The sequence below is a fragment of the Ranitomeya variabilis genome, chromosome 1, assembly GCF_051348905.1.
Source record: "Ranitomeya variabilis isolate aRanVar5 chromosome 1, aRanVar5.hap1, whole genome shotgun sequence".
Lineage (NCBI taxonomy): Eukaryota > Metazoa > Chordata > Amphibia > Anura > Dendrobatidae > Ranitomeya > Ranitomeya variabilis.
The window spans coordinates 1,105,589,605-1,105,614,537 of record NC_135232.1 but is presented as its reverse complement, the minus strand read 5'-3'; the positions used below and the strand labels follow the sequence as shown (position 1 = coordinate 1,105,614,537).

The window sequence follows — 24,933 nt, the reverse complement described above, 5'->3', positions numbered from 1 at the left end:
TTAACCCTTATAACCTTCCTAACAAAAAAAAATGGTTACAAAATTATACTGATGTAAAGTTGACTTGTGGGAAAAGGTAATTTATTAACTATTTTGTGTGACGTGAAACTTTCTACATTTTTGCAAAATTTCCTTTTTTTTCACAAATTAGTGCATACCAAAGAATGTTACCACTATCATGAAGTACAATATGTCACAAAAAAAACAATCTCCGAATCACCAGGATCCATTGAAGTGTTCCAGAGTTATAACCTCATAAGTTTACAGTGGTCAGAATTGTAAAAATTGGCCCGGTCATGAACGTACAAACCACCTTTGGGGTGGTTAACTTTATTTCCTCTGCATTGCAGCCCAGTGCTTGCGGCTGTGCAGGGAACTACAGATCAGCCCAAATGAATGGAGAAGGCTCAGCCAAATGATCAGCAACACAGCAGTCTACATCAGTGCTGAAACCCCTTCATTTTCAGGATCTGCGTGGCTCCCATAATTTGCATACCCCCTGTGTCCCAATTAAAATACATTTACACCTGCAATCAAAACTTTTCATCCCTCCCAAATGTAAATTTTTAGGAACATTTCCAACCTTTTTCTGTTCGTAAAACAATTTGAATAAAACAAAAAATCTAACAAGTTGTTTCTCCAAATTCAACACAAAATGCCACTTTTTCTAAGGACTGCAGTCTCAGATTCAACTGATGAATAGAATCCCTGACAAGCATTCACATTTGTCTCAAGCAAACTGATATAATTATTATTGAAACACTTGATTATTATAATTTATATATTCCGCAGCACTCTACAATTCAGAGGGAACATGTACATGTATGGTCCAGCTACAATAAATAAAGATATTGAAGTAGAATTACATGAATCTGTCACCAGCATTTGTTTATATCCAGATACAAAGTGCCACTGACTGCATGGAGGGTTTGAGATCAAATGCTAGAAAGGAACAGATTCTAAGGAAAAGTTTGGAAGTGAAAACAGAGAACAGTTAGTTTATTGAGGTGAAGCTATAGGCCTCTTTTAGAAATACCTAAAACTGTAGGTACTGGGAATTCACCAAATTGTCTGGGGTAGTGCATTCCATAAAGCAGACGCAGCATAAGAGGCGTCTTAGAAACTCGCCGACTTCGACAATTTTTATTTAAGAATTTGGTTAGAGGCGAATAAATTTTGCTCTAATCTTACTAGAAGAAAGTTTGTAATTCCTTCTTGGAAAATACATGTGGAGGAGAAAAGAGAAAGATATAACTTTGCTAAGCATAAGAGCTTACACTCTACAGGAGAGAGAGAGAGGACCTCACTGACCATAAGAGCTTACACTCTACAGGAGAGAGAGAGAGGACCTCACTGACCATAAGAGCTTACACTCTACAGGAGAGAGAGGACCCCACTGATCATAAGAGCTTACGCTCTACAGGGGAGAGAGAGGACACCACTGACCATAAGAGCTTATATTCTACAAAAGAGAAAGGAACCTGTAGACCATAAGAACTTACAGGATTTTGTAAAAAAGTGAGGGAAGACCCTGCTGACCATAAGAGACTACACCTTACAGGAGAGCTTAAACTCTACAGAAGAGAGAGAGGACACTGCGGATCATAAAATCTTACACCCTACAGGAGAGACTTACCTAGTGACTCGAGAGATAGAAAACAACTTTTGACATTCAAATTGTGCTCCACTGGGAACCACCGGTCTGTGATGGCCCCAGGCACTGACCACCACTGTACAAAGTATGATAATCTGTTAGGTGTCTTATCCGCAGGGCACAAATGGGGAAGCCCATTCTCTGATGCTTCAGCAACATGGGAAATGGTAATTAGGAGGGTTTTTTTATGAATTGCAAATTAAATTTCAAAATGTTCAAATTCGTGCAAAATCGCGAATGTCAGGAAATTCGACTTGAACTCTATCCTCCGCATCCACTCTATCCACTCATCTCTAGTGGAGAATTTTATGAGTGAGAGTGATAAGTTTATACTACTTTCTGTAATAAATGGGCAACCAGTGCAGTGACTGGCACAGGGTGGAGTCATCGATGTAGCAGCTTGACAGAAATATGACCTTAGCCGCTGCATTCAATATAGCTTAGAATGGCGAGAGTTTAGTAAGGGAAAGGTTGATTAGTAGAAAGTTGGAGTAGTCCAGATGAGAATGAGAGCAAAAGTAAGTTTTTGCAGTTTTGGAGGTAAGCAAAGGGCAGATTCTGAGTAATGAGTGACTGGATATAGGGAGTGAAGGAAAGATCTGAATCAAATATAACCCCAAGCCAGTGGGCGTGCTGCTTGGATTTATGGTAGAGCCAACCCATAAAATGGAAATATCAGGTTTAGGTGGGTTAGTAGAGGGAAGAAACACAAGAAGTTCAGTTTTAGAAAATGTTAGCTTCAAATACAAAGAGAAGATAATGTTAGATATCACACAATCACTGGCATTTTGTAGTAGTTAGGTGTTGTTGAGATAAAACACATCAAATACCTTTACTGGCAAGGGGTTTGGTTACTGTACCATTTAATTGCAGGTTAGAAATATGGATCGAGAGTGGTCCAAAAAGTTAAAAGATGAGATCATTGACTTAAAAAAAAGAACACAAAAAGATTATAACATCATTGTTACGGGAGCACAATGAGAGGAGCCAGAAGACCACAGCGTCTGATTGCTCCTACTCCTCAACTGAAAATAAATACTTCTCCTTTTTCAATTGTGTTTATTTCTTTTGGCGGTACAGGGGTTAGTCAGCCATGTTAGAAACTCTAGGAGTATGAGCTCTCATCTGAGCTCAGTTAGCCACTCCTATCCTCTTTATAATCTAGGTCAAACCCATGTCTGAGCTAGCTTTTGATGCATGGCTTGGAGAAGTGTTTATATGAGGAGTTTTGAAGGAGTGATCTGTGACTGTTGCATGGTTTGTAAGTGTGATTAATCCCTTCCCTCCTTTTACTTTGGTTACTCCCCCCACCATCCTCCACTCCATGGTGCATTACTCTATTATATGTGACTGAATATTTGTATGCCTGGTATTTTCAGTTTACTTTTGTTTGTGTTGCTTTGTTCGTTAGGTTGGTGTACTGCGGTGCACAGTAGTGTCCCTCTTCCCTGAGTGGGTGAAGAGAACAGATGGAGGGCTAGTTCAGGAGATAAGGCAGGGGTGGCGGTAAAATAAGACTGCACATGATGAAGTGGGGGAAGGGGGATTGCAAATAATAAAGTGGGGGGTTAAAGGGGACTACACATGATGAAGTGGGGGAAGGGGTATTGCAAATAATGAGGTGGGGGTGAGGGGGACTGCACATGATGAAGTGGGAGGAAGGGGGACTGCACATGATGAAATGGGGGAAAGGGGACTGCACATGATGAAATGGGGGAAAGGGGACTGCACATTATGAAGTGGGGTAAGGGGACTGCACATGAAGCGGGGAGTAAGGTGGACTGCATATGAAATGGGGGGTAAAGGGGACTGCAAATGATGAAGTGGGGATAAGGGGGACTGCACATTAAGTGAGGAGGATAAAGGGGACTGTACATGATGAAGTGGGGGTAATGGGGACTGCACATGATGAAGTGGGGGATGAAGGGGACTGCACATGATGAAGTGTGGGGGAAGGGGGACTGCACATGATGAAGTGGGGGAATGGGGACTGCAAATAATGAAGTGGTGGGTGAAAGGGAACTGCACATGATTAAGTGGGGGGAAGGGTGGATTGCAGATAATAAAGTGGGGGGTAAAGGGGACTGCACATGATGAAGTGGGGGGAAGGGGGATTGCAAATAATGAGGTGGGGTGAGGGGGACAGCACATGATGAATTGGGGGGTTAAAGGGGACTGCACATGAGGAAGTGGGAGTTAAAGGGGACTGAAAATGATGAAGTGGAGGTTAAAGGGGATGCAAATAATGAAGTGGGGGTTAATGGGGATTGCAAATGATGAAGTGTGGGGTAAGGGGGATTTCACATGAAGTGGGGGGTAAGGGGGACTGCACATGATGAAGTGGGATGAAGGGGACTGCACATGATGAAGTGGGGGGAAGAGGACTTAACATGATGAAGTGAAGAGTGATGGGAAGGGAACTGCACATGATGAAGTGGTGGGAAGGGGACTGCACATGATGAAGTAGGGGCAGGGGATGGGAGACTGCAAATTCTGAATTGAGAGTGAGGGATGGGGACAGCAATTGAATTGAAGGTGGGGATGGGGAGATCAAATAATGATGAATTTTGAGGGTGGGGGAGTAAATGATGTATTGAATGTGGTGGGAGAGCTGTTGATAATGAATAGAGGGTGGGAGAGAGAGAAGACATGACAATGATATATAATGAATTGGGGGAGTGGGAGGTACATAGTGGGGGTACGTTGAGTATGCAGTGACTGGTAATGAATTGGGGGAAAGAGTACAAGTGCTAATTAATTTATATATTTATTAGGTGGGGAAAGTGGCTATGTATAGATAGTTAGGGCACAGTGGCAGATTATTATTTAGATTTGGAATGGTGGGTTGCATAATAACCAATTATATATTAATGGTGGGTGCATATCTGTATTCAGATGTGTAGTGTAGAAGAAAGGGAAAAAGTGGGGAATGTGCTTTCGAAGCAGTGCTCTAGATAACTATGTGTTTTATGCAGAGACGAGTCCTAGCTGGAAGAAGTGATGGCAGTCTGCGCTGCATGAAAAAGAAAAGCAAAGATGAAGGACTTCAGCTAGAGACGTCACTGGTGAGTCAGTGTGTTGCCTGTACACTGACACTATACACCGTATACTATATGCAGATGTCCTGTGTATAATGTCGCTAGTGATCACTGTATTATGTGTACACTGACATTGTATACTATGTACAGAGCTTCTGTGTTGATAAATTTCACCAGTGATCACTATATTATCTGTACACTGACACTGTATAAAGAAGGTCCTATGTATAATGTCACTGGTGATCCCTGTATTACCTTTACACTGACACTATATACAGAGCTTCTGAGTATAATGTTACCGATGCTCACTGTATTACCTGTACACTATATACAGAGCTCCTGTGCATAATGTCACCGGTGATCACTGTATTACCTGTACATTGACACTATTTAAAGAGCTGCTGTGTATAATGTTACTGGTGATCACTGTATTACCTGTACACTGACACTATATTCAGAGCTCCTGTGTATAATGTAACCGATGATCACTGCATTACCTGTACACTGACACTGTATACAGAGCTCCTGTGTATAATGTCAAAGGTGATCACTGTATTACCAGTACACGGACACTATATACAGAGGTCCTGTGTATAATGTTACTGACGATCACTGTATTACCTTACACTGACACTATATATAGAACTTCTGTGTGTAATGTCACTGCTGATCCCTGTGTTACCTGTAAAGTATATCCTACATACAGAGTTCCTGTGTATAATGTCACTTAGTATTGGGCTTTGCTTTTTTGTTAATGATCAGTATTGTAGTATTCAGTCACTATGTGGTGGTAATATGTAATCTGGTCATGGTGTGGTGGTATTTGTTCCTTGTATATGGTATTATTTGGTCACTATGTGGTGGTAATGTGTGTTCTGGTCATGATGTGATGGTATTTGTCCCTTGTATGTGGTATTAATGATCATTTTAAAAAAATGTATGTGGCTCATTCCCTTAAAGAAAAATACATAAAAATATATTTACATTTAATAGGTTAGAGTAGAGTAGAGCCCGGCCAAAAGAGTCTACCGTGTCGTGGTGGCGGCTTAAAAATTATTTTGGCCAGAACAAAAGCTGCTGGTTATGAAAGTGATCTGGTGTTTGACGGGAACTGTTAATATCTGACTGGTGAGAACGTGGTGGAGAAGTTGAATTTTTCCAAGAGTGAGCGGTGGGACTGTGGAAGGTTTGAAGAGTGGAGGCGGAGGTGGGTGGAGCCTGGGCAGAGTCTCAATGGGGCCTGAAAATTTTGCCAGTATGGGGCCCCAAAATTCCTAGTGGCAGTCCTGGGGGGCATGACAAGTTTGTTTCTTTCAGAGAGGCCTGAAAACTGTACTTTAGGGTACATCTTGTCTCCTTAGGTACAGAGAAGCAACGTCTGAGGATAATAAAGTCGCTCAACCAGGGGAACCCACAAGCATGGGCGTTTACTCTCCCGTCTGACTCCCAGTCGCTTCAGACGGTGGAGGAATTTTTTCTGCGCTAGGCCTTATATACGATGACCCCGACAGCGTCTTCTTGGATGAGTCCACACTGCGCCAACTTCAGCAAAGAGACCGGCCGGCAGAGGAGTATTGCTCTGAGTTTTGGAAATGGGACACAGACACTAAGTGGAATGACCCCGCACTCCATAGCCAGTTCTGTGAGGGACTCACAGTAAGGGTGAAGGATGCTTTAGCCCTGGATGAGACTTCAGTCTCCCTTGAGGCAGCCATGTCTCTGGCAATCTGGGTTGATCGCCGCCTTCGCCAAAGACATAGGGAGACATCCCTGCATGTGGGAGGTTCGGGGCCAAGGGAGTTCGGGACTAAGTCGTCTGAAGTACCCATGCAGGTGGGTGCAGCAACTGACTGCGGTAAACGGTCTGTTGTTTGACGAAAAGGGGGAGTGTGTTTTTACTGTGGAAAAAAGGGCCATTTTGTGGGCACGTGTCTTTCCCGACTTCACAGTAAACAGCCGCAGGAAAACTAGGTGGCCTGGGTTGCGGGGAGGTTTGCAACCCGAGTGTACTGATCACCTCTGAGGGTAGGACACAGTCTTTTCTACCAGCTGAAATTCACCTGGGTAAGATTAAGGTAGATGAGTGGGCATTTCTGGACAGTGAGACTGGGTTTAACTTGATCAACACTAGGTTCGTCCAGTTCCGAGGCCTCATTCCACATACTCTGTCCAGACCCACGCTATCGACTCTGCCCCTATGACACAGGGGTATTTAACACAAGTCGTTCGAGGTTTAAATCTTCATAAATCTTCTGGTAGGGGCCATGCACTTTGAGGTAATAAACTGTTCTGTGCTAGAGGGTCTGCCCTCACCTGTGGTTCTTGGACTTCCTTGGCTCGCTCTGCACAATCCTGTAGTAAATTGGCAGACTCAAGAAGTGGTAAAGTGGAGTGAGTATTTTCAAGGACACTGCTGGGGTACCCGGCTTGCTAGGGTGGACACCCAGTCTGTGCCGAAATACCTATCTGATTTCGGGTACGTGTTCTCGGAGCAGGGGTGCCAAGAACTTTATGCCCATCATCCTTATGACTGCACCACTAATCTTGCTCCTGGTGGCAACTTGCCTAAGAGCAGACTGTATAATATCTCTGGTCCAGAAAGGCAGGCCATAAAGGCAAAAATGCATATCAGACCATCCTCATCCCCCATTGCTGCTGGGGGTTATTTTTTGTTAAGAATAAAGATGGGGGGTTATGCCCATGCCTAGATTTCCGCGAACTCAATATGATCATGGTCCGAGATCTATATCCTCTCCCTCTCATCCCGGACCTCTTTAATCAGATTGTAGGAGGAAAATGTTTTTCAAAACTGGACCTCAGGGGGGCATATCATCTTATTTGCATTAAAGAAGGGGATGAGTGAAAAACAGCATTCAATACGCCTGAGGGAAACTATGAGAATCTGGTGATGCCTTTTGAGTTGACCAACGTGCCCGATGTCTTTCAGCACTTTGTAAATTACATCTTTAGTCACCTGGTAGGAATTTTTGTGGTTATCTATCTAGATGACATATTAATTTATTCACTTTACCTTGAGTCACATCAGGTACATGTCAGGCAGGTCTTACATATACTCAGAGACAATAAATTATATGTCAAACCCGAGAAGTGTATGTTCTCAGTTGAAGAGATCCCTTTCCTAGGATATGTATTGTTATCCACCGGTTTCCACATGGATCCGGCGAACGTTCGGGCGGTATTGGATTGGGATCATCCTGAGGATTTGAAGGCGTTACAAATGTTTTTAGGTTTCGCCAACTACTACCATAAATTCATTAAAAAAAATTTCGATAGTAGCCAAACCTCTGATGGATATGACTAGGAAAGGGACAGACTTTTCCAAGTGGTCCAGTCTTGCTAGGGAAGCATTGGATACTTTAAAGAGGTGTTTTCCATCTGTGCTGATCCTTATACAGCCTGATGTCTCTCAGCCTTTTATCGTTGAGGTTGATGCATCTGAGGTGGGAGTGGCGGCTGTGTTGTCACAGGGTGCGTCTCCTGCTCGTCCATATGCTTATTTTTTGAAAAAACTGTCATCTCCAGATAAAAATTATGACATCGGTAACAGGGAACTCTTGACAATCAAGTGGGCTTTTGAAGAATGGCGTCATTTTTTGGAGGGAGCAGTTCATCCGCTTATGGTGATCACGGATCATAAGAACCTGGTATATTTGGAATCGGCGAAACATCTCATGCCTCGACAAGCAAGATGGGCATTGTTCTTTACCAGGTTTAATTTTTTGTCACATATAGGCCGGGGAACAAAAACATTAACGCAGATGCCTTATCTCATTGTTTTTCTGGGGAAGTAAATAATTGTGAATCGGTACCTATTCCACAAAAAGAGGTGGTTATAGTGTTTATATGCTCTGATCTTGAAAGAGAGGTAGTTGATGTTCGGGGGGATGCCCCTGCTGCCTGTCCACTAGGTAAACTGTTTGTTTCTGTTAATCTTCATTTAAGAGTCCATAGTGAACATCACGATTCGGTCTTGGCAGGACATCCTGGTAATAAAGCCACCACTGATCTTACTCACTATTTGTGGAGGCCAGGGGTTCATCAGGATCTGTGGGAGTATGTAGCCGCCTGCAGTGTCTGTGCACATTCTAAGACCTCTCACACTTGCCCGTCGGGGGCTCTCCAACCATTGGAGATTCTCAACAGACCTTGGACTCACTTGTCAGTCAATTTTATCACGGATATACCTGTGTCGGTGGGGAATATTGTAATTCTGGTGGTGGTAGATACAGTAGATTCAGGAAGATGCTCATTTTATTGCATTGCCAGCTTTACCAAAGTCCTTGGCACAAATTTTCATCAGGTAATTTGTACAATTACATGGGATCCCGACCGATATTGTTTCTGACTATGGGATACAGTTTGTTTCCACGTTTTGGAGTGCATTTTGCATCCATTTGGGGATCCATCTGTCATTTTCTTCTGCATTTCACCCACAGTCTAATGTGCAGACTGAGCGGATTAACCAGGATCTAGAGACTTATCTTAGGTGTTTTGTTTCTGAGAATCAGGAGGATTAGGTTACTTATTTACCGCTAGCCGAATTTGCAATAAATATTAGTTGTAATGAATTTACTGGCTAGTCCCCATTTTTCGGGGCGTATGGGTTCCATCCATCAAAATCGTCCTTCTGCGTTACCTGAAGAGGAATGGTTTTCATCATCTCTTACGTCCGTATGGCAGGGGATTACCAATAATTTGAGGGAGATGGGATCCAAATATAAGTGTGTAGCTGATCGGAGACATTTGGTGGGTCCGGACCTGTGCGTCGGTGACTTGGTGTGGTTGTCCTCTGGGAACATTAAGTTGAAGGTTCCATCTTGGAAACTGGGTCCCAGGTTTATCGGTCCTTATATGATCATAGCTATCGTCAATCCCGTAGCATTCCACATTGCTTTGCCGCCAAACTGTAGGATCCATAATGTATTTCATCAATCACTCCTCAAAAAATGTTACATCTTAGATACCATCACCATTACCCACCATCTCTTTTCAAAGAGACACCAGATGTTTGGGAGGACACCACACATAGAATAAATAGAAAGGGATACACCCAAGGTCAACACAAAAATCTGGAAACTGAAAATCAAAGAAAAGCTGTAGACCATACACTGGGGATCACCAGAATAAATTCAGAACACTTTTATTGAATACAAAACCGACACACCCAATAAAAACAATTAAAAGTCACAACACTATGACAGATGGAAACCCAAAATAGCTTATAATAAAGCTTAGAGCTACCCCTCCCTTGGCCAATACACAGCATGTATAAGGTAATGAAAACACAAAAAAATGTTAGTGCAGGATTTAATCTGCTAATATCAGATAAGTCACCATACATAAGGGTACTGTCACACAGTGCAATTTTGATCGCTACGACGGCACGATTCGTGACGTTCTAGCGATATCGTTACGATATCGCAGTGTCTGACACGCAGCAGCGATCAGGGATCCTGCTGAGAATCGTACGTCGTAGCAGATCGTGTGGAACTTTCTTTCGTCGCTTGATCACCCGCTGACATCGCTGGATCGTTGTGTGTGACAGCGATCCAGCGATGTGTTCGCTTGTAACCAGGGTAAACATCGGGTAACTAAGCGCAGGGCCGCGCTTAGTAACCCGATGTTTACCCTGGTTACCAGCGTAAACGTTAAAAAAACAAACAGTACATACTTACATTCTGGTGTCAGTCCTCCGGCGTCTCAGCTTCTCTCCACTGTGTGAGCGCCTGCTGGCCGGAAAGCGAACACAGCGGTGACGCGGTGACGTCACCGCTGTGCTTTCCGGCTATGGCGCTTACACAGTGGAGAGAAGCTGAGACGCCGGGGACAGACACCGGAATGTAAGTATGTACTGTTTGTTTTTTTAACGTTTACGCTGGTAACCAGGGTAAACATCGGGTTACTAAGCGCGGCCCTGCGCTTAGTTACCCGATGTTTACCCTGGTTACCCGGGGACTTCGGCATCGCTCCAGCGCCGTGATTGCAAAGTGTGACCGCAGTCTACGACGCTGGAGCGATACTCATACGACGCTGCGACGTCACGGATCGTGTCGTCGTAGCGACGAAAATTGCACTGTGTGACAGTACCCTAAGACAGGCTATGGAAACAGATAAACATATAATGGAGGTCCTGAGTGGAACACAACCATACCCTATTGCACCAATGCCCCTGTATAAAAAAATACAACTTCACACTGATAGGTCACTGGTTATGATATGGTGTGTAATAAACCAAGGAGTGAGGGAGCCGGTGGAGATGCCCATCTCCACGGGCTCCCCCACTCGTTGGTTTATTACACACTGGGTCTTTTAGTAGGTCTGTATTACCTGCCTATAATGTTATCATAGCTGCTATATTTGACATGGAACTTTTTTCAGGTACCGGTCTCTTCATGTGTTCCACTCTATAACCAGTAACCTATCAGTGTGAAGTTGTATTTTTTTATACAGGGGCGTTGGTGCAATAGGGTATGGTTGTGTTCCACTCAGGACCTCCATTATATGTTTCTCTGCTTCCATAGCCTGTCTTATGTATGGTGACTTATCTGATATTAGCAGGTTAAATCCTGCATTAACATTTTTTTGTGTTTTCATTACCTTATACATGCTGTGTATTGGCCAAGGGAGGGGTAGCTCTAAGCTTTATTATAAGCTATTTTGGGTTTCCATCTGTCATAGTGTTGTGACGTTTAATTGTTTTTATTGTGTGTGTCGGTTTTGTATTCAATAAAAGTATTCTGAATTTATTCTGGTGATCCCCAGTGTATGGTCTACAGCTTTTCTTTGATTTTCAGTCACCATCTCTTTTCATTGTTGATGGAAACTTGGAGTTTCAGATTGCAAAAATCATGGATTCTTGTTTAGTTTGTTGGTCGCTTCAGTATCTGGTACATTGGAGTGGGTATGGTCCTGAGTAGAGGATGTGGGTACCAGCATCTGATGTTCATGTGGCCAGACTGATCCGGTCTTTTCACATGGCACACCCTGATAAACTGGTCCTGAGGTCCCTCGTAGAAGGGGGGAGTACTGTCACGGGGTTATCGCAACAGAGAGGAGTCAGAGGTCTGATTGCTCTTACTCCTGCGCTGAAAAGAAGCACTTCTTTTTAAATGGTGTTTAGTTCTTTTGGCAGAACAGGGGTTAATCGGCCATGTTGGAAACTCTGGGAGTATGAGCTCTCAGCTGGGCTCAAGTAGCCACTCCCATCCCCTTTATAATCTGGGTCCTGATTCAAACCCATGTCAGAGCTAGCTTTTGATGCATGGCTTGGAGGAGAGGTGTTTATATGAGGAGTTTTGAAGAAGTTATCTGTGACTGTTGCGTGGTTTGTAAGTGTGATAATTCCTTTCCTCCTTTTACTTTGGCTTTTCTCCCATCCTCCACTCCCAGCGGCATTCCTCTGTTATAAGTGAGTGAATATTTGTATGCTTGGTATTTTCAGTTTAGCTTTGTTTGTGTTGCCTTGTTCGTCGGGTTGGTGTACTGCAGTGTACAGTAGCGCCCCTCTTCCCTGGCTGGGGAAGAGAACAGACGGAAAGGCAAGGGGGGCAGCCCCGACATCTTCACCTTTAGAAGTACCACGGGGAAAAGGGGGAGCTAGGGTGCCCCCTAGTGGTAGGGACATGGAAGGAGCCTCTGGTCCCGAGTCACCCGACAGCTGAGTCGTGACAATCATTGAATGTTCCTACAGATACAGCTGGCAGTATAGTCTGCAAGTTCAAATTTATAAGAACACTGACTACACTATCAGGATGTGGCTGAAAGCAGAAGCTGTCACCATCTGGTGCCAGATTACTGAGGCAGGTGCACAGTAAAATGTATTCTAAATGCTAAAGGTCACCAATGCCATGTCTGAATTCCTCAATTGAACAAAATCACAATAAAACTAGCCTCCAATAACTTCAAAACCATATAAATAAGCAACAGAACTTTGGGAAACCTATGTTTTATGGAGTGATGAAACAAACTTGGAAGTCTTCAGGCCTAAGGATCTGTGTAACTTGATTAACAACTAGCTCAGTGATATGAAAAAAAGTAGTTATTATTGGAACATGTAGTGTGACCCAGCACCAGGCAGAGATGCTGGTCCCAATGCACCTGGCTGAGAAAGCTCCTGGAGAAACTGGTAGGGTGGAACACGGTACATGGGGTGCCAGACAGATAATAGTGCAGCAGACATGTCCAAAGGAAAAGAAGGCAGCATTCACCATTACGGGCATCTGTACTTTATTCAAAAGCAGTTAAAAACTTAGTGACAAGGGAGAAGAGGTAGTGACAACGGAGGACTATGGCCATTTCTCGCTGCAAGCACTTCGACGGGTCCAAGGTTCTTTGGACATTATTAATGGAACACACTAGAATTGAGTCACAGTTAACAGAGGGGGTCAGTATGGGGCCCTCTTCTATTTAACATATTTATCAATGACCTTGTAGGGTCCATACAGAGTATAATTTCAATATTTACAAATGATACTAAACTCTGCAGGATAATCAACACAGAGGAGAAAAATTTTGGACTCCAGTGTATAAGGACATAGCTGAACTAGAGCGAGTGCAGACAAGAGCAAGGTTATTAAGGGAATGTGTGGACTGCAATACAAAGACAAGTAGTTAAACTTTGGGTTATTCAGTTTGAAAAATGAAGGCTTAGGGGTCATCTTATTACAATTCACAAATATATAAGGGGACTGTATATAAATCTTGCTAATGATCTCTTTACACCTAGGCCTGTGACGGGGAGGTGGAAGAGGAGGGAGGAGCTCTGGTTCTGGATACTCCTCCTCTTTCCCCCTCTATATAGATAGACTCTCATCAGTAATGTAAAAATCTGTCTTCATTGACTATAGATTTTACCTGTCAATTGAGGATTTTGAGAATGTATGATCAGTCATGGCAGAGAAAGAAGCAGATAAGTTCTCAGATAAGATATATTACAAAATTTCTTATTTTCATGTGTACTATTGATTTAATAAATGAAAATTAAAACACCTTTTTTTATTAGATTGTTTATTACACACAGCAGAAATAGTAGCTTTGCTAATAAACTAAATTTGCGATAGGGGTGAATCATTTTAATTTCAGCTGCAAAGCATATCCTAAGAACATGAGATAGGAAGGTTACATCAACCAGTTCAGGACTGCCATTTTCCCCCCATTCCTGACCAGGCACATTTTAAGGTTTCATCGTACATGTGCTTTCAACAGCTCTGTAAAAAAAAATTCTGGCTCAGATATTCAAATAATTTATAATTTTTGCTTCTTTTTTCATGTTACATGAAGCTTAATTTTTATTCTTAAATTATGTTTTTGTTGATATCAGGGGAAAATGTAAAGAAAAATTGGAAATATGTGTAACATTTTCACATTTTTCGCATTTTTTTATTATGCCTTTTTTTTCAACCACAAAGGACCACTAAAAAAAAACATTTAAAATGGTGTTCCTATTTTCGTAAAAAAAATATTTGTTATGGAAATGATAATCCATTCAAACTTTGATCCAAGTTTAATCAGAGTATCAGCTTGGTGTGATCCAATTCTCTCGTACCACAGGTGAGAAGATGGATAACAAAATTCTTCCATCTTCTCCATTGTGCGAGTAATCCGATAATGTAATCCGAGTGTAGTACAATGATTCCATCGCACCCACAGACTTGAATGGGTGTGTGCCATCCGATTCAGTGGAAAAAAATTGGGCATCAGCACTGACCCGCTTAATAACATTGGTCTGAATGCTAACTGATAAAACATCGGATTGCATTCATGCGATGTATATGCTTGTCTGAGCAGGGCCTGACAGTGTCTCTTTTTTTTAGTTTAGTTTTATTTTACTTTTTTCTTGCTTTTTATTGGTTATTCTTTTAATATATTTCACATTTTGCGCTCTCTATAAGATCTTAAAAGCCATTGAAAAGCAATTTAACACATTAACATATTGTTTTTATTGCTGATTAACCCTGTCACCGGGACTGGTAGATTAGCCCCAGTTACAAGGGAAATTTAATCTCCTGCTTACATAGCAGAGCTGACTGGATCTCTGTGAACCCAGCAGCTCCTGCTATCTCCCCACACCCAAGGTTACCTGCCCACTGTGCCTGCAGGAGGAAGCACTATCAATGCTTCCTATACTGTGTACACAGATGTGTGTAAACAGGGATCAACAGGGCAAAGATGGTAACAAACCATCTCTGCCTTTTCTATGTGGAGTCTGGCTGTGTCTGACAGATGTCTCCCATCTCGTGCAAGCAGCATATTCTGCATTGATGTTTTCGAACATCAGTGTACAATAAAGTGCGGCCAGCCCTGACGTTTAAAGTCTATGTGTGGCCTGGAACTGTTTAATATATAAGTGACATAAATTATCTTGTATCTTAATCAATGCTGTTGTCATAAAACATTCAGAGATAAGGTATATGGTATGTAAAGGTATATGATACATAGAAAAATAGAAAGCTTAGATTGAATCACATACAACAATCTAGCGCAAATTTGCAAGCTGCAATTTTCAAGGGGGCACAAACGTAATCAGTATGGTGAATGAATATTGATAGAAGTTTCAAAGTGAAAAAATGATTGAAGTGTCACATGTAAAAACTAGTGACATTCAGTGCACAAGTGAGAAAAGTGGCAAGAACAAGACTATATGACTCTATTACATAACATCGCTTCTGCGGAATCAGAGATACCGTAATTCCAATCCTGGCAGGTTAATTCTTTGGTGATTGTAGCATATAAGGCTACCTCCGTCAATCCTCCAGCTTTCCGTAATACAATAATGGGATACATGGCATCTGGGAAGGTGGCCTTACAAAAGTTATTACTAGAAAGTCACTAAAATGTTATTCACGGAATCTGCTACAAAAAAACCCTGTAAGAATTAGAAAATCTTTAAAAAAAAACTTCAATTCAATAATTGATATATTGTAATCATACAAAGACATAGAATAAAGAAATTGTCCCATACAGTGAACCTTATAAAAATTGAAAACAAACACAAAAAAGGACAGCATTTATTTTTTTTAGAGGGTGTGTGGAAGAACAAAAATTTGCATCTTCCAACAAAAAATGTGACAAAGATGAAAATTCCTGGTGCCCTCCTTTTTAATATTTCTGAGATGAAAATTCCTGGTGCCTTCCTTTTTAATATTTCTGAGATGGAAATTCCTGGTGCCCTCCTTTTTAATATTTCTGTGATGAAAATTCTTGGTGCCTCCTTTTTAATATTTCTGAGATGAAAATTCCTGGTGCCCTCCTTTTTAATATTTCTGAGATTAAAATTCCTGGTGCCCTCCTTTTTAATCTTTCTGTGATGAAAATTCTTGGTGCCCTCCTTTTTAATATTTCTGAGATGAAAATTCCTGGTGCCCTCCTTTTTAATATTTCTGAGATGAAAATTCCTGGTGCCCTCCTTTTTAATATTTCTGAGATGAAAATTCCCGGTGCCCTCCTTTTCAATATTTCTGAGATGAAAATTCCTGGTGCCCTCCTTTTTAATATTTCTGCGATGAAAAGTCTTGGTGCCCTCCTTTTTAATATTTCTGAGATGGAAATTCCGGGTGCCTCCTTTTTAATATTTCTGTGATGAAAATTCCGGGTGCCTCCTTTTTAATATTTCTGAGATGAAAATTCTTGGTGCCTCCTTTTTAATATTTCTGTGATGAAAATTCCGGGTGCCTCCTTTTTAATATTTCTGACATGAAAATTCCTGGTGCCCTCCTTGTTAATATTTCTGTGATGAAAGTTCTTGGTGCCTCCTTTTTAATATTTCTGACATGAAAATTCCTGGTGCCCTCCTTTTTAATATTTCTGTGATGAAAATTCTTGGTGCCTCCTTTTTAATATTTCTGACATGAAAATTCCTGGTGCCCTCCTTTTTAATATTTCTGACATGAAAATTCCTGGTGCCCTCCTTTTTAATATTTCTGTGATGAAAATTCCTCTTTCTGTAATGAAAATTCCCGGTGCCCTCCTTTTTAATATTTCTGAGATGAAAATTCCTGGTGCCCTCCTTTTTAATATTTCTGAGATGAAAATTCCTGGTGCCCTCCTTTTTAATATTTCTGTGATGAAAATTCTTGGTGCCTCCTTTTTAATATTTCTGAGATGAAAATTCCTGGTGCCCTCCTTTTTAATATTTCTGAGATGAAAATTCCTGGTGCCCTCCTTTTTAATCTTTCTGTGATGAAAATTCTTGGTGCCCTCCTTTTTAATATTTCTGAGATGAAAATTCTTGGTGCCTCCTTTTTAATATTTCTGAGATGAAAATTCTTGGTGCCTCCTTTTTAATATTTCTGAGATGAAAATTCCTGGTGCCCTCCTTTTTAATATTTCTGAGATGAAAATTCCTGGTGCCCTCCTTTTCAATATTTCTGAGATGAAAATTCCTGGTGCCCTCCTTTTTAATATTTCTGCGATGAAAAGTCTTGGTGCCCTCCTTTTTAATATTTCTGAGATGGAAATTCCGGGTGCCTCCTTTTTAATATTTCTGTGATGAAAATTCCGGGTGCCTCCTTTTTCATATTTCTGAGATGAAAATTCTTGGTGCCTCCTTTTTAATATTTCTGTGATGAAAATTCCGGGTGCCTCCTTTTTAATATTTCTGAGATGAAAATTCTTGGTGCCTCCTTTTTAATATTTCTGACATGAAAATTCCTGGTGCCCTCCTTGTTAATATTTCTGTGATGAAAGTTCTTGGTGCCTCCTTTTTAATATTTCTGACATGAAAATTCCTGGTGCCCTCCTTTTTAATATTTCTGTGATGAAAATTCTTGGTGCCTCCTTTTTAATATTTCTGACATGAAAATTCCTGGTGCCCTCCTTTTTAATATTTCTGACATGAAAATTCCTGGTGCCCTCCTTTTTAATATTTCTGTGATGAAAATTCCTCTTTCTGTAATGAAAATTCCCGGTGCCCTCCTTTTTAATATTTCTGAGATGAAAATTCCTGGTGCCCTCCTTTTTAATATTTCTGAGATGAAAATTCCCGGTGCCCTCCTTTTTAATATTTCTGAGACTGTCCCTCTGATTTCCAATCCTCTCTTCTGTCTGCTGGCTTACACTCTGCACAATGTGATTTAGTAGTCCTCCTGGTCTGGACTGGTCCATCAAAGAGCAGGGGGGAGTATCACAGGCTAAATTATGCACAATTTTTCTTTGGTAGTATAAAAAGCACTGTTTCAGGTTAAAATCGAAAACCTGTTTTTTGGTAGCATGAGCTTCCCCCTACTCCTAGATGAACCTGCCCAGAACAGGAGTGGCTCAGACTCAGAAAACATATTCAGGGTTGCCAACTTGACTTTTTATTTTTCCTGGACAGCTTAACATAAAAATCACAGACAGACAATATTGTTTACGGAAACATTGGAAAAGCTTAATAAAACATTATGATTAGCGATCCATGTCTTCAGCCCATAATTCCTATATGAAGACATCAGCTGCCTTCACTGTAAACTGTGAAATGATGATAATTACTGTCAAAATAATTTGCATAAGTTTCTTCAGCTTAAAAAAAATTGCTGACAAGTTAATTTTTTTAAGGACGGGGCAAAAAAGTGCCCTATTTTCACATACTACTCAGGAATTTCTGGACAGTTTGCAGCTCTCAGCATATTGTGCATAGAGTATTATGGCAATCATTTTTTCATGCACAAAGAGAGGACTGAGAATAGGAGGAGCAGTGCCAGACAGATTAAAAAGGAGGATACCATGTATTTAACTATGCATTATGCATTTATTATGATTTTTTTTATTCTGAGGTGGAGGCTAACTTTAATTTGAGTTCGTAAATTATGTTTACTCCAAAATCAGGGGAATACAGTACATAGTGTCAGAACATGGAACGATAGAATGTTAGAGTTGGAAGGGACCTCCACGGTCATCGTGTCCAACCCCCTGCTCAATGCAGGATTCACTAAACCATCTCAGACAGATGTTTATCCAGCCTCTGTTTGAAGACTTCCATTGAAGGAGAACTCACCACCTCTCGTGACAGCCTGTTCCACTCATTGATCACCCTCACTGTCAAAAAGTTTTCCATTGCTTCTCGTGTTTCCATGTGCAAATGAGAATAAGGATGATCCCTCTACACTGTGACAGCCCTTCAGATATTTGTAGACAGCTATTTAGTCTCCTCTTAGCCTTCTTTTTTGCAAGCTAAACATTCCCAGATCCTTTAACCGTTCCTCGAAGGACATATTGTGCAGTCCGCTCACTATCCTGGTAGCTCTTCTCTGAACTTGCTCCAGTTTTTCAATGTCTTTTTTTAAATGTGATGCCTATGCGGCTACTATTGGGTCTGTGAGTTGGTGAGGTTCCGGTAGTTTACCCCCACTTTTAGGAGGTTACTATTTCAATGGCTCATAGAGCCATCTGCTGTCTGCAGCACTCCTCAGCTGAAGCTTTTGAGTCTCAGCACAGTAGGCTCAATGACATCACTACATCCATCTGCTGCACAGAGCCTCAGTCCACACGCAGCACAGCCCGGAGCAGCGCATTGGGGAAATGGGTCAAAGTGAGTTGTTTTTATTTAATTTTTAATGTCAGGACTTCTGAAGGACATGATGCTGTATGAGAGGCTGTGGACCATCATACTGTATGTAGCAGGAGAACTGTGGGGGCATCTTACTGTGTGAAGGTTTGTGGGATCATACTGAGTAGGCGGTTTGGTTTCGGGGCCATGATACTGTACGTGTGAGGAACTATGGATATATCATACTGTGTGAAGAGCACTTTGGGGACATCATGCTGTTGCAGTTATACTGTATTTGTGGTCACTGTGGGGGCCATCATAATCTTTTAGGGGTTCAGAGGCATCATCATAATACATGGAAGCACTATATGGGTTTCGTAACTTGCTGGAGACATTGTAGTGTCATCACACTGTGGCTAGGGTATTTTGGGGGCCATCATATTCTATAAGGACCATGAAAAGGGTATTATAGTGAGTGAGAACACTAGAGGTCCTCAGTAAGGGCATAAATACTGTGAACGTACCACAATACATGTCCCTCTTCCTGTGTTTAAAACTTAGGAGGTATGATAATGCCTACTCTGCCAAATATTTTTTAGGGGTTGTTGGTGAGGGTGGGTGCAATTAGGACTCCTGCTATGGGGCCTCGTGATTTCTATGTATGCCTCTATCCAAAATTGGGCCTTCACATCAGCTGATTTGATAAAGTCCAATAGAAATAGAACATAATTAAATAGAACCTGAATTTAAGCGGACTACTCTTCTACTCCATTATGTTCATAGACCACAATTCAGTCATTGATTTAGATCAGGAAATACAATGAGAGCAGCCGCATACAAAGACAGGATCATTTCCCTCACCCTTCTACCATGCCTGGTCTGTCCTGCCATTGATTGATGGGAAGTTCCAAGTGATAGAAAATACTGAACCTTCCATTCCTGCATTACATAAGTTTGATGAGGGTTTTTTTTACCTGAAATAGTGTGGAATGGTATAGTAAACCTTATTCACTAATTTTATTTTACGGCACCTTCAGATATTAACACACATCCACCGTGATATACTATTTTATAGACTCCTATAAATGTAATCAAGGTTTTCCACCCACAGTAGTCATAACACCTTTTTGGGGTGCTGATCTACCTTACAGAACATGATTTGAAGAAGACTGTCAGCTAACGCTGTGTTCAAATTTACATTTAGTGGTAGTGTGAGCTGCTCCAACTGGGGTTCCATTGGGGTTCCATAACGTTTGATGACAAGAACAGCACACAACGCGGCAGTATTCGAGCTATCAAAGCTTTGGAGATTTCAAAAGACCCCGTTATAAGTCAACGTGATCATTTGGTTACCATTTTGGGATAAGCCCAACCCAAAAAATGGGCGTCAACTGTTTATTCTATAGATGGGGGAGTGTGAACCTCACATTCACATGACTTTATAAATTACATACTTTTGTTCTATTTTCAAAAGATCCAAGTAATTAAAGGATTTTTACAGGTGAAAACTTTTTGATCAGTGGTGGTCCAACCCAATAGGCATAACAGGTAACTTTTAACCCTGTTAGAATGGAGGGGAAAGTGCGCAAGTGCGAACACTACTTCATTCATCCCCAAGGGGCTGCTGATCGCTGTGCTCAGCTTTTTCCCGCAGTTCCTTAGAGAATTAATGAAATAGTGGTCAGGCGTCCAACCTGCCACTCTATTAACGAGGTTAAACAGCGGTGAGATCTCCACTGATCGGCAAGTTGTCACCTACACAGCACAATAGTGATAACTAGGAATGAGCGGAATTTGGGGTTTTAGTACCCTGCCCAAATGTAACTCCAAAGTTTGGTTCGGGTACCAGGACTGTACCCGAACTTTAACCAGAACTCTGACTCCATTGAAAACAATTGGGTCTCAAATGTTTGAACTGGAAAAAAAATCTCTCTATCCCACCTCGGACTTCCCATGGAACTTCGAACATTGCAACGGACTTCCGGGAGAAGCCCATGTTTGATGTTTACCACTGGACACTAACCGGTATGAACACAGAACTTTTAAGTTTGGGTTTGCTCTTCTCTAATGATGTCCAGTTAAAACAAGTTAACCCTTTTAAAATCTTACCCAGATTGCGTCCCCCTAGAGGTCATATAAAAAAAAAGACGCTTCACATCACTTACATCTCAGCCACCGCGCTCCAGCATCCACGTCTTTCTCAATGATGCTTCTTCTTTGAGTGTAACTCCCGAAAATGTACCAAAGCATCCACACCACCTGAATGAGCATCAAGGTGATGAGATAGGACAGGGGGTCTCTGTCTGTAATCCCAACGGCATGAATGGCCCAGGCAAACATCAGCAGCAGCCCCACCAGGAAGATATTGAAGCCATATTGGCTGCTGAGGATCTCTGCATTTTTCTGAGGATAGTTGTGAATCAAATTCAGGTGGAATTTCTTTTCTGGCGATTTTTGGCGTTCCTCTGGCGAAGGCAATGAATCTAGCTTGTTTTCTTCCGCCATATTTTCTTCTATGTAATTAAGTAGGAAGAATATTGTTTAAAGGACAAAAGAGAAAAAAAAAGTTGAGTTATTACAAATTTTCATTTACAGTAAAAAAAAATGTTTTTTGTGACCCCAAATATCCCTATAATAAGCAAAAATATTTTTTTTTTTGTTGATTGCTGGAATTGGTCAATCCCTTCTCTTGGGTTGCATTTCTTGTGCATGATCGTAACTAATTATAATTACCTGCTGTTCTATGAAAACCTTTGAGAATACATCATGATATTAGCATTAGTTTTGCCCATTGAAAAACTTGTTTCTACCTCCACAATTTTTGCATCAAGGCATTCGACCCTATAGCTTAACCCTTACCTCAGCCCTTGATAGAGCTTTTCAAAGCTTTGTATAGTAATACTTTCACACTCATTTCTTTTAACCTCTTTCTTTTTTGCGTTTTTCCTCCCTTTATTCCAAAAGTCATAACTTTTTATTTTTCCGTCCACTTAGCCGTTTTGTTTTTTTTTGCAGGATGAGTTGTAATTTTGAACGACACCATTTATTTTACCATACAATGGAAAATGGGAAACAAATTCCAACTGCGGTAAAATTCCTATAAAAAAAAACCTCCACAATTCCGACATTGATTTTTGAGGTTTTATTTTGATGGCGTTCATTGTGTAGTAAAACTGACCAGGCATTATGATTATCCAGGGTAGTAGTAGATATCAAATTTATCCATTTTTTTATTTTTTAGTGGCTAAAAAAAAATCAGAAATTTGTAAAAATAAAAATTTTGTTTGCATTCCATTTTTCTGAGAACTGTAAGTTTTATTCATTTTTCCATCAATTGAGATGTAAGGGAGATGTTTTTGTTGGCGAGTAGGCTGACGCTTTCATTTTTTCCTTTTTGGGATATATGATATATCTTTATCACTTTTTGCTGCTTTTCTTTTACAGAGATGTGACAATAAAAAAACCGGCAAATTTGATGTTTTGACATTTCTTGTGCGCTACGACATATTACAGACGGGTCAAACTGTTTTATATTTAGCTAAATCTGACTTTTACAAACATGATTTTTTTTTTTATAATGGATGAAATCTGGAATGATTTGAATTTTTAGGCTTTTGAATTTTTTTAAATATATATTTATAAAAACTTTTCTTTTTTTTACTCCCTTTAAGGGGACTTGAACTTGTGATCATCTGATAGCTTGTACCATATGCTTCAATATAACTGTGTTGTAATGCATATACAGAAAATCACGATCTCCTATGAATGTCAGCTGCGAGCTGGGTTTCACAGAAGCACTGTCATGTCATTTCTAAAATTGCGATAATCTGGGCGGCCGTAAAAACGTTTAATGATGCATACCAGCGAGGCTAAAAGGATGTAAGAAGCGGACGGACAGATCATGTCTTCCCATTAGCATCTCCCACTGGTGCTGATCCTACATTTGACCTAATCCTGATACTACTGAAGTTTATAGAAGTAGACGGAACAGGCAGAGGAGTAATAATTAGTAATAATTAGTCCACATAGGAAGTAACTTTACTGCCACGCTCCGTTTCATAAGGCAAAAAATTATGGGTTTTGTTATTTTATTGTATTTTTACCAGCATCCGAGTAGAAATACCAGCCGTGCCAGTAATTTATCAGCAAGGCGGCTAGCGTACTACTTATATATCGCATTACTTACAGAAAAAAATTACATATTGTAGTCATCACATACAGTTTTGCAAAATTGCTCAATATAGCAGATCTTTAATTGCAAAAATGGTGCAGCGCTACAATTAAAAGGCAAAGTGATAACAGATAGCAGATAACACCGGGATTGAATTTTGCCCATTTTACAAAACACACTCGGTTCTGCTACAGCAAAAGAAAAAGGCAATCAATGAATTAAAAAAAAAAATAATTTATAAATAATATTTCTAAAATTAGAGAGGTTTTCACAAAGAATTTCCGTATTTCCTTACCACATCCACAGGTGTGATCTCAGCGCAGCAGGACGCAGCAGTAATGAGGCAAAATTTTCTCCGATGGGACTTTGTCCCGAGCTGCGGCTTTGATCCCTCTTATAGGGATGGTTTTGCAGTAGACGTCATAGGGAAGCAGCCTGCAGGTGGATAGGATTTCAGGAGAACACCTCTGTATAGTGTAGTCACGGGAGGTAGTGTCCTGCCCCCTTCTCCTCCAGCTCTACTCCAGGACCTCACAGACAGCCACTGTTCCTGGAAATGCTGCTCGCTGCTGTCACACACACAGCACTGAAGTGGCTGGATGACAGATGCAAATGATAGGAAGAAAGGACAAGCATTTGTAAGCTACAAATGACGACCTGTTGACATCTTCAAAAGTGGTCTGAGAAGTTGCCAAACAAAGGCAAAGATTTATCGTACACTGTCGGTAGAGAGCCCAAACCTAGAGACTGGTCACCCGAAACCCCAAATCCCAGACAGGACACCCAGATCTGCTAACTTTTAGTGATGAGCGAATGTGCTCGAATAAGGTGTTATCTGACCATGCTCGTGTGCTAACCAAGTGTCTTCGGCATGCTCGAAAAATATGTTCGAGTCCCCGCGTCTGCATGTCTTGGCACTGTTCGACGGCCACAACACATGGAGGGATTGTCTAGCAAACAGCTGTGAAACCCTCATCTTTCCCGGCACATGATAGCTGATTTGATCAGCTGTCATGTACCCCTAACAGCCGCAGGTGGAATCGTGATCCACCCGCAGCTGTTAACATGGTAAATGTTGTTGTCAATCATGTCGCTGCTGAATCCCTGCTAGGTGTAGCACGGGCTATCAGATGATCGCAGCTTAAAAGAGTAAAAAGTGCAAAAAAAAAAGATTTTTTAAAAATATAAAATTTCAATTAAACCTCTTTTTGCTGCATTTAAAATAATACTATAAAAAATTAAAAATACACACATTTGGTATCGCTGCATTCAGAAATATTCAATCTATCAAATCATAAACTAAATTAATCCGATTGCTAACAAGAAAAAAATTGAAACGCCTGAATTTCGTTTTTTTGGTCAATAAAATGCAATAAAAGGCGATCAAAACATCATATCTACCCCAAAATGGTATCAATAGAAACATCAGCTCGGCGCACAAAAAATAAGCCCTCACCCAGCCCCAGATCCTGAAAAATAAAGAAGCTAGGGGTCCTGGAATATGGCAACATTTTTGTTTTTTTCTTACAAACGTTAGATTTTTTTCACCAGTTAGATAAAAAATAAACTATACATGTTTGGTATT

The 24,933-nt window shown here is 41.0% G+C and overlaps 1 protein-coding gene across 1 annotated transcript in view; it reads right to left on the bottom strand.

Moving 5' to 3' along the window:
• Window positions 1-24,322, bottom strand: part of LOC143793294 (proton channel OTOP1-like) — a 96,071-nt gene extending 71,749 nt beyond the window's left edge. The window contains exons 1-2 of the mRNA XM_077280144.1: window positions 23,644-24,322; window positions 21,343-21,690 (exon numbers count right to left, since the gene is read on the bottom strand). Of these exons, the coding sequence (XP_077136259.1) occupies window positions 21,343-21,682 (340 nt within the window). The 5' untranslated portion in view covers window positions 21,683-21,690; window positions 23,644-24,322. The remainder of the gene's footprint in view (window positions 1-21,342; window positions 21,691-23,643) is intronic.
• Window positions 24,323-24,933: the final 611 nt, after the last annotated feature.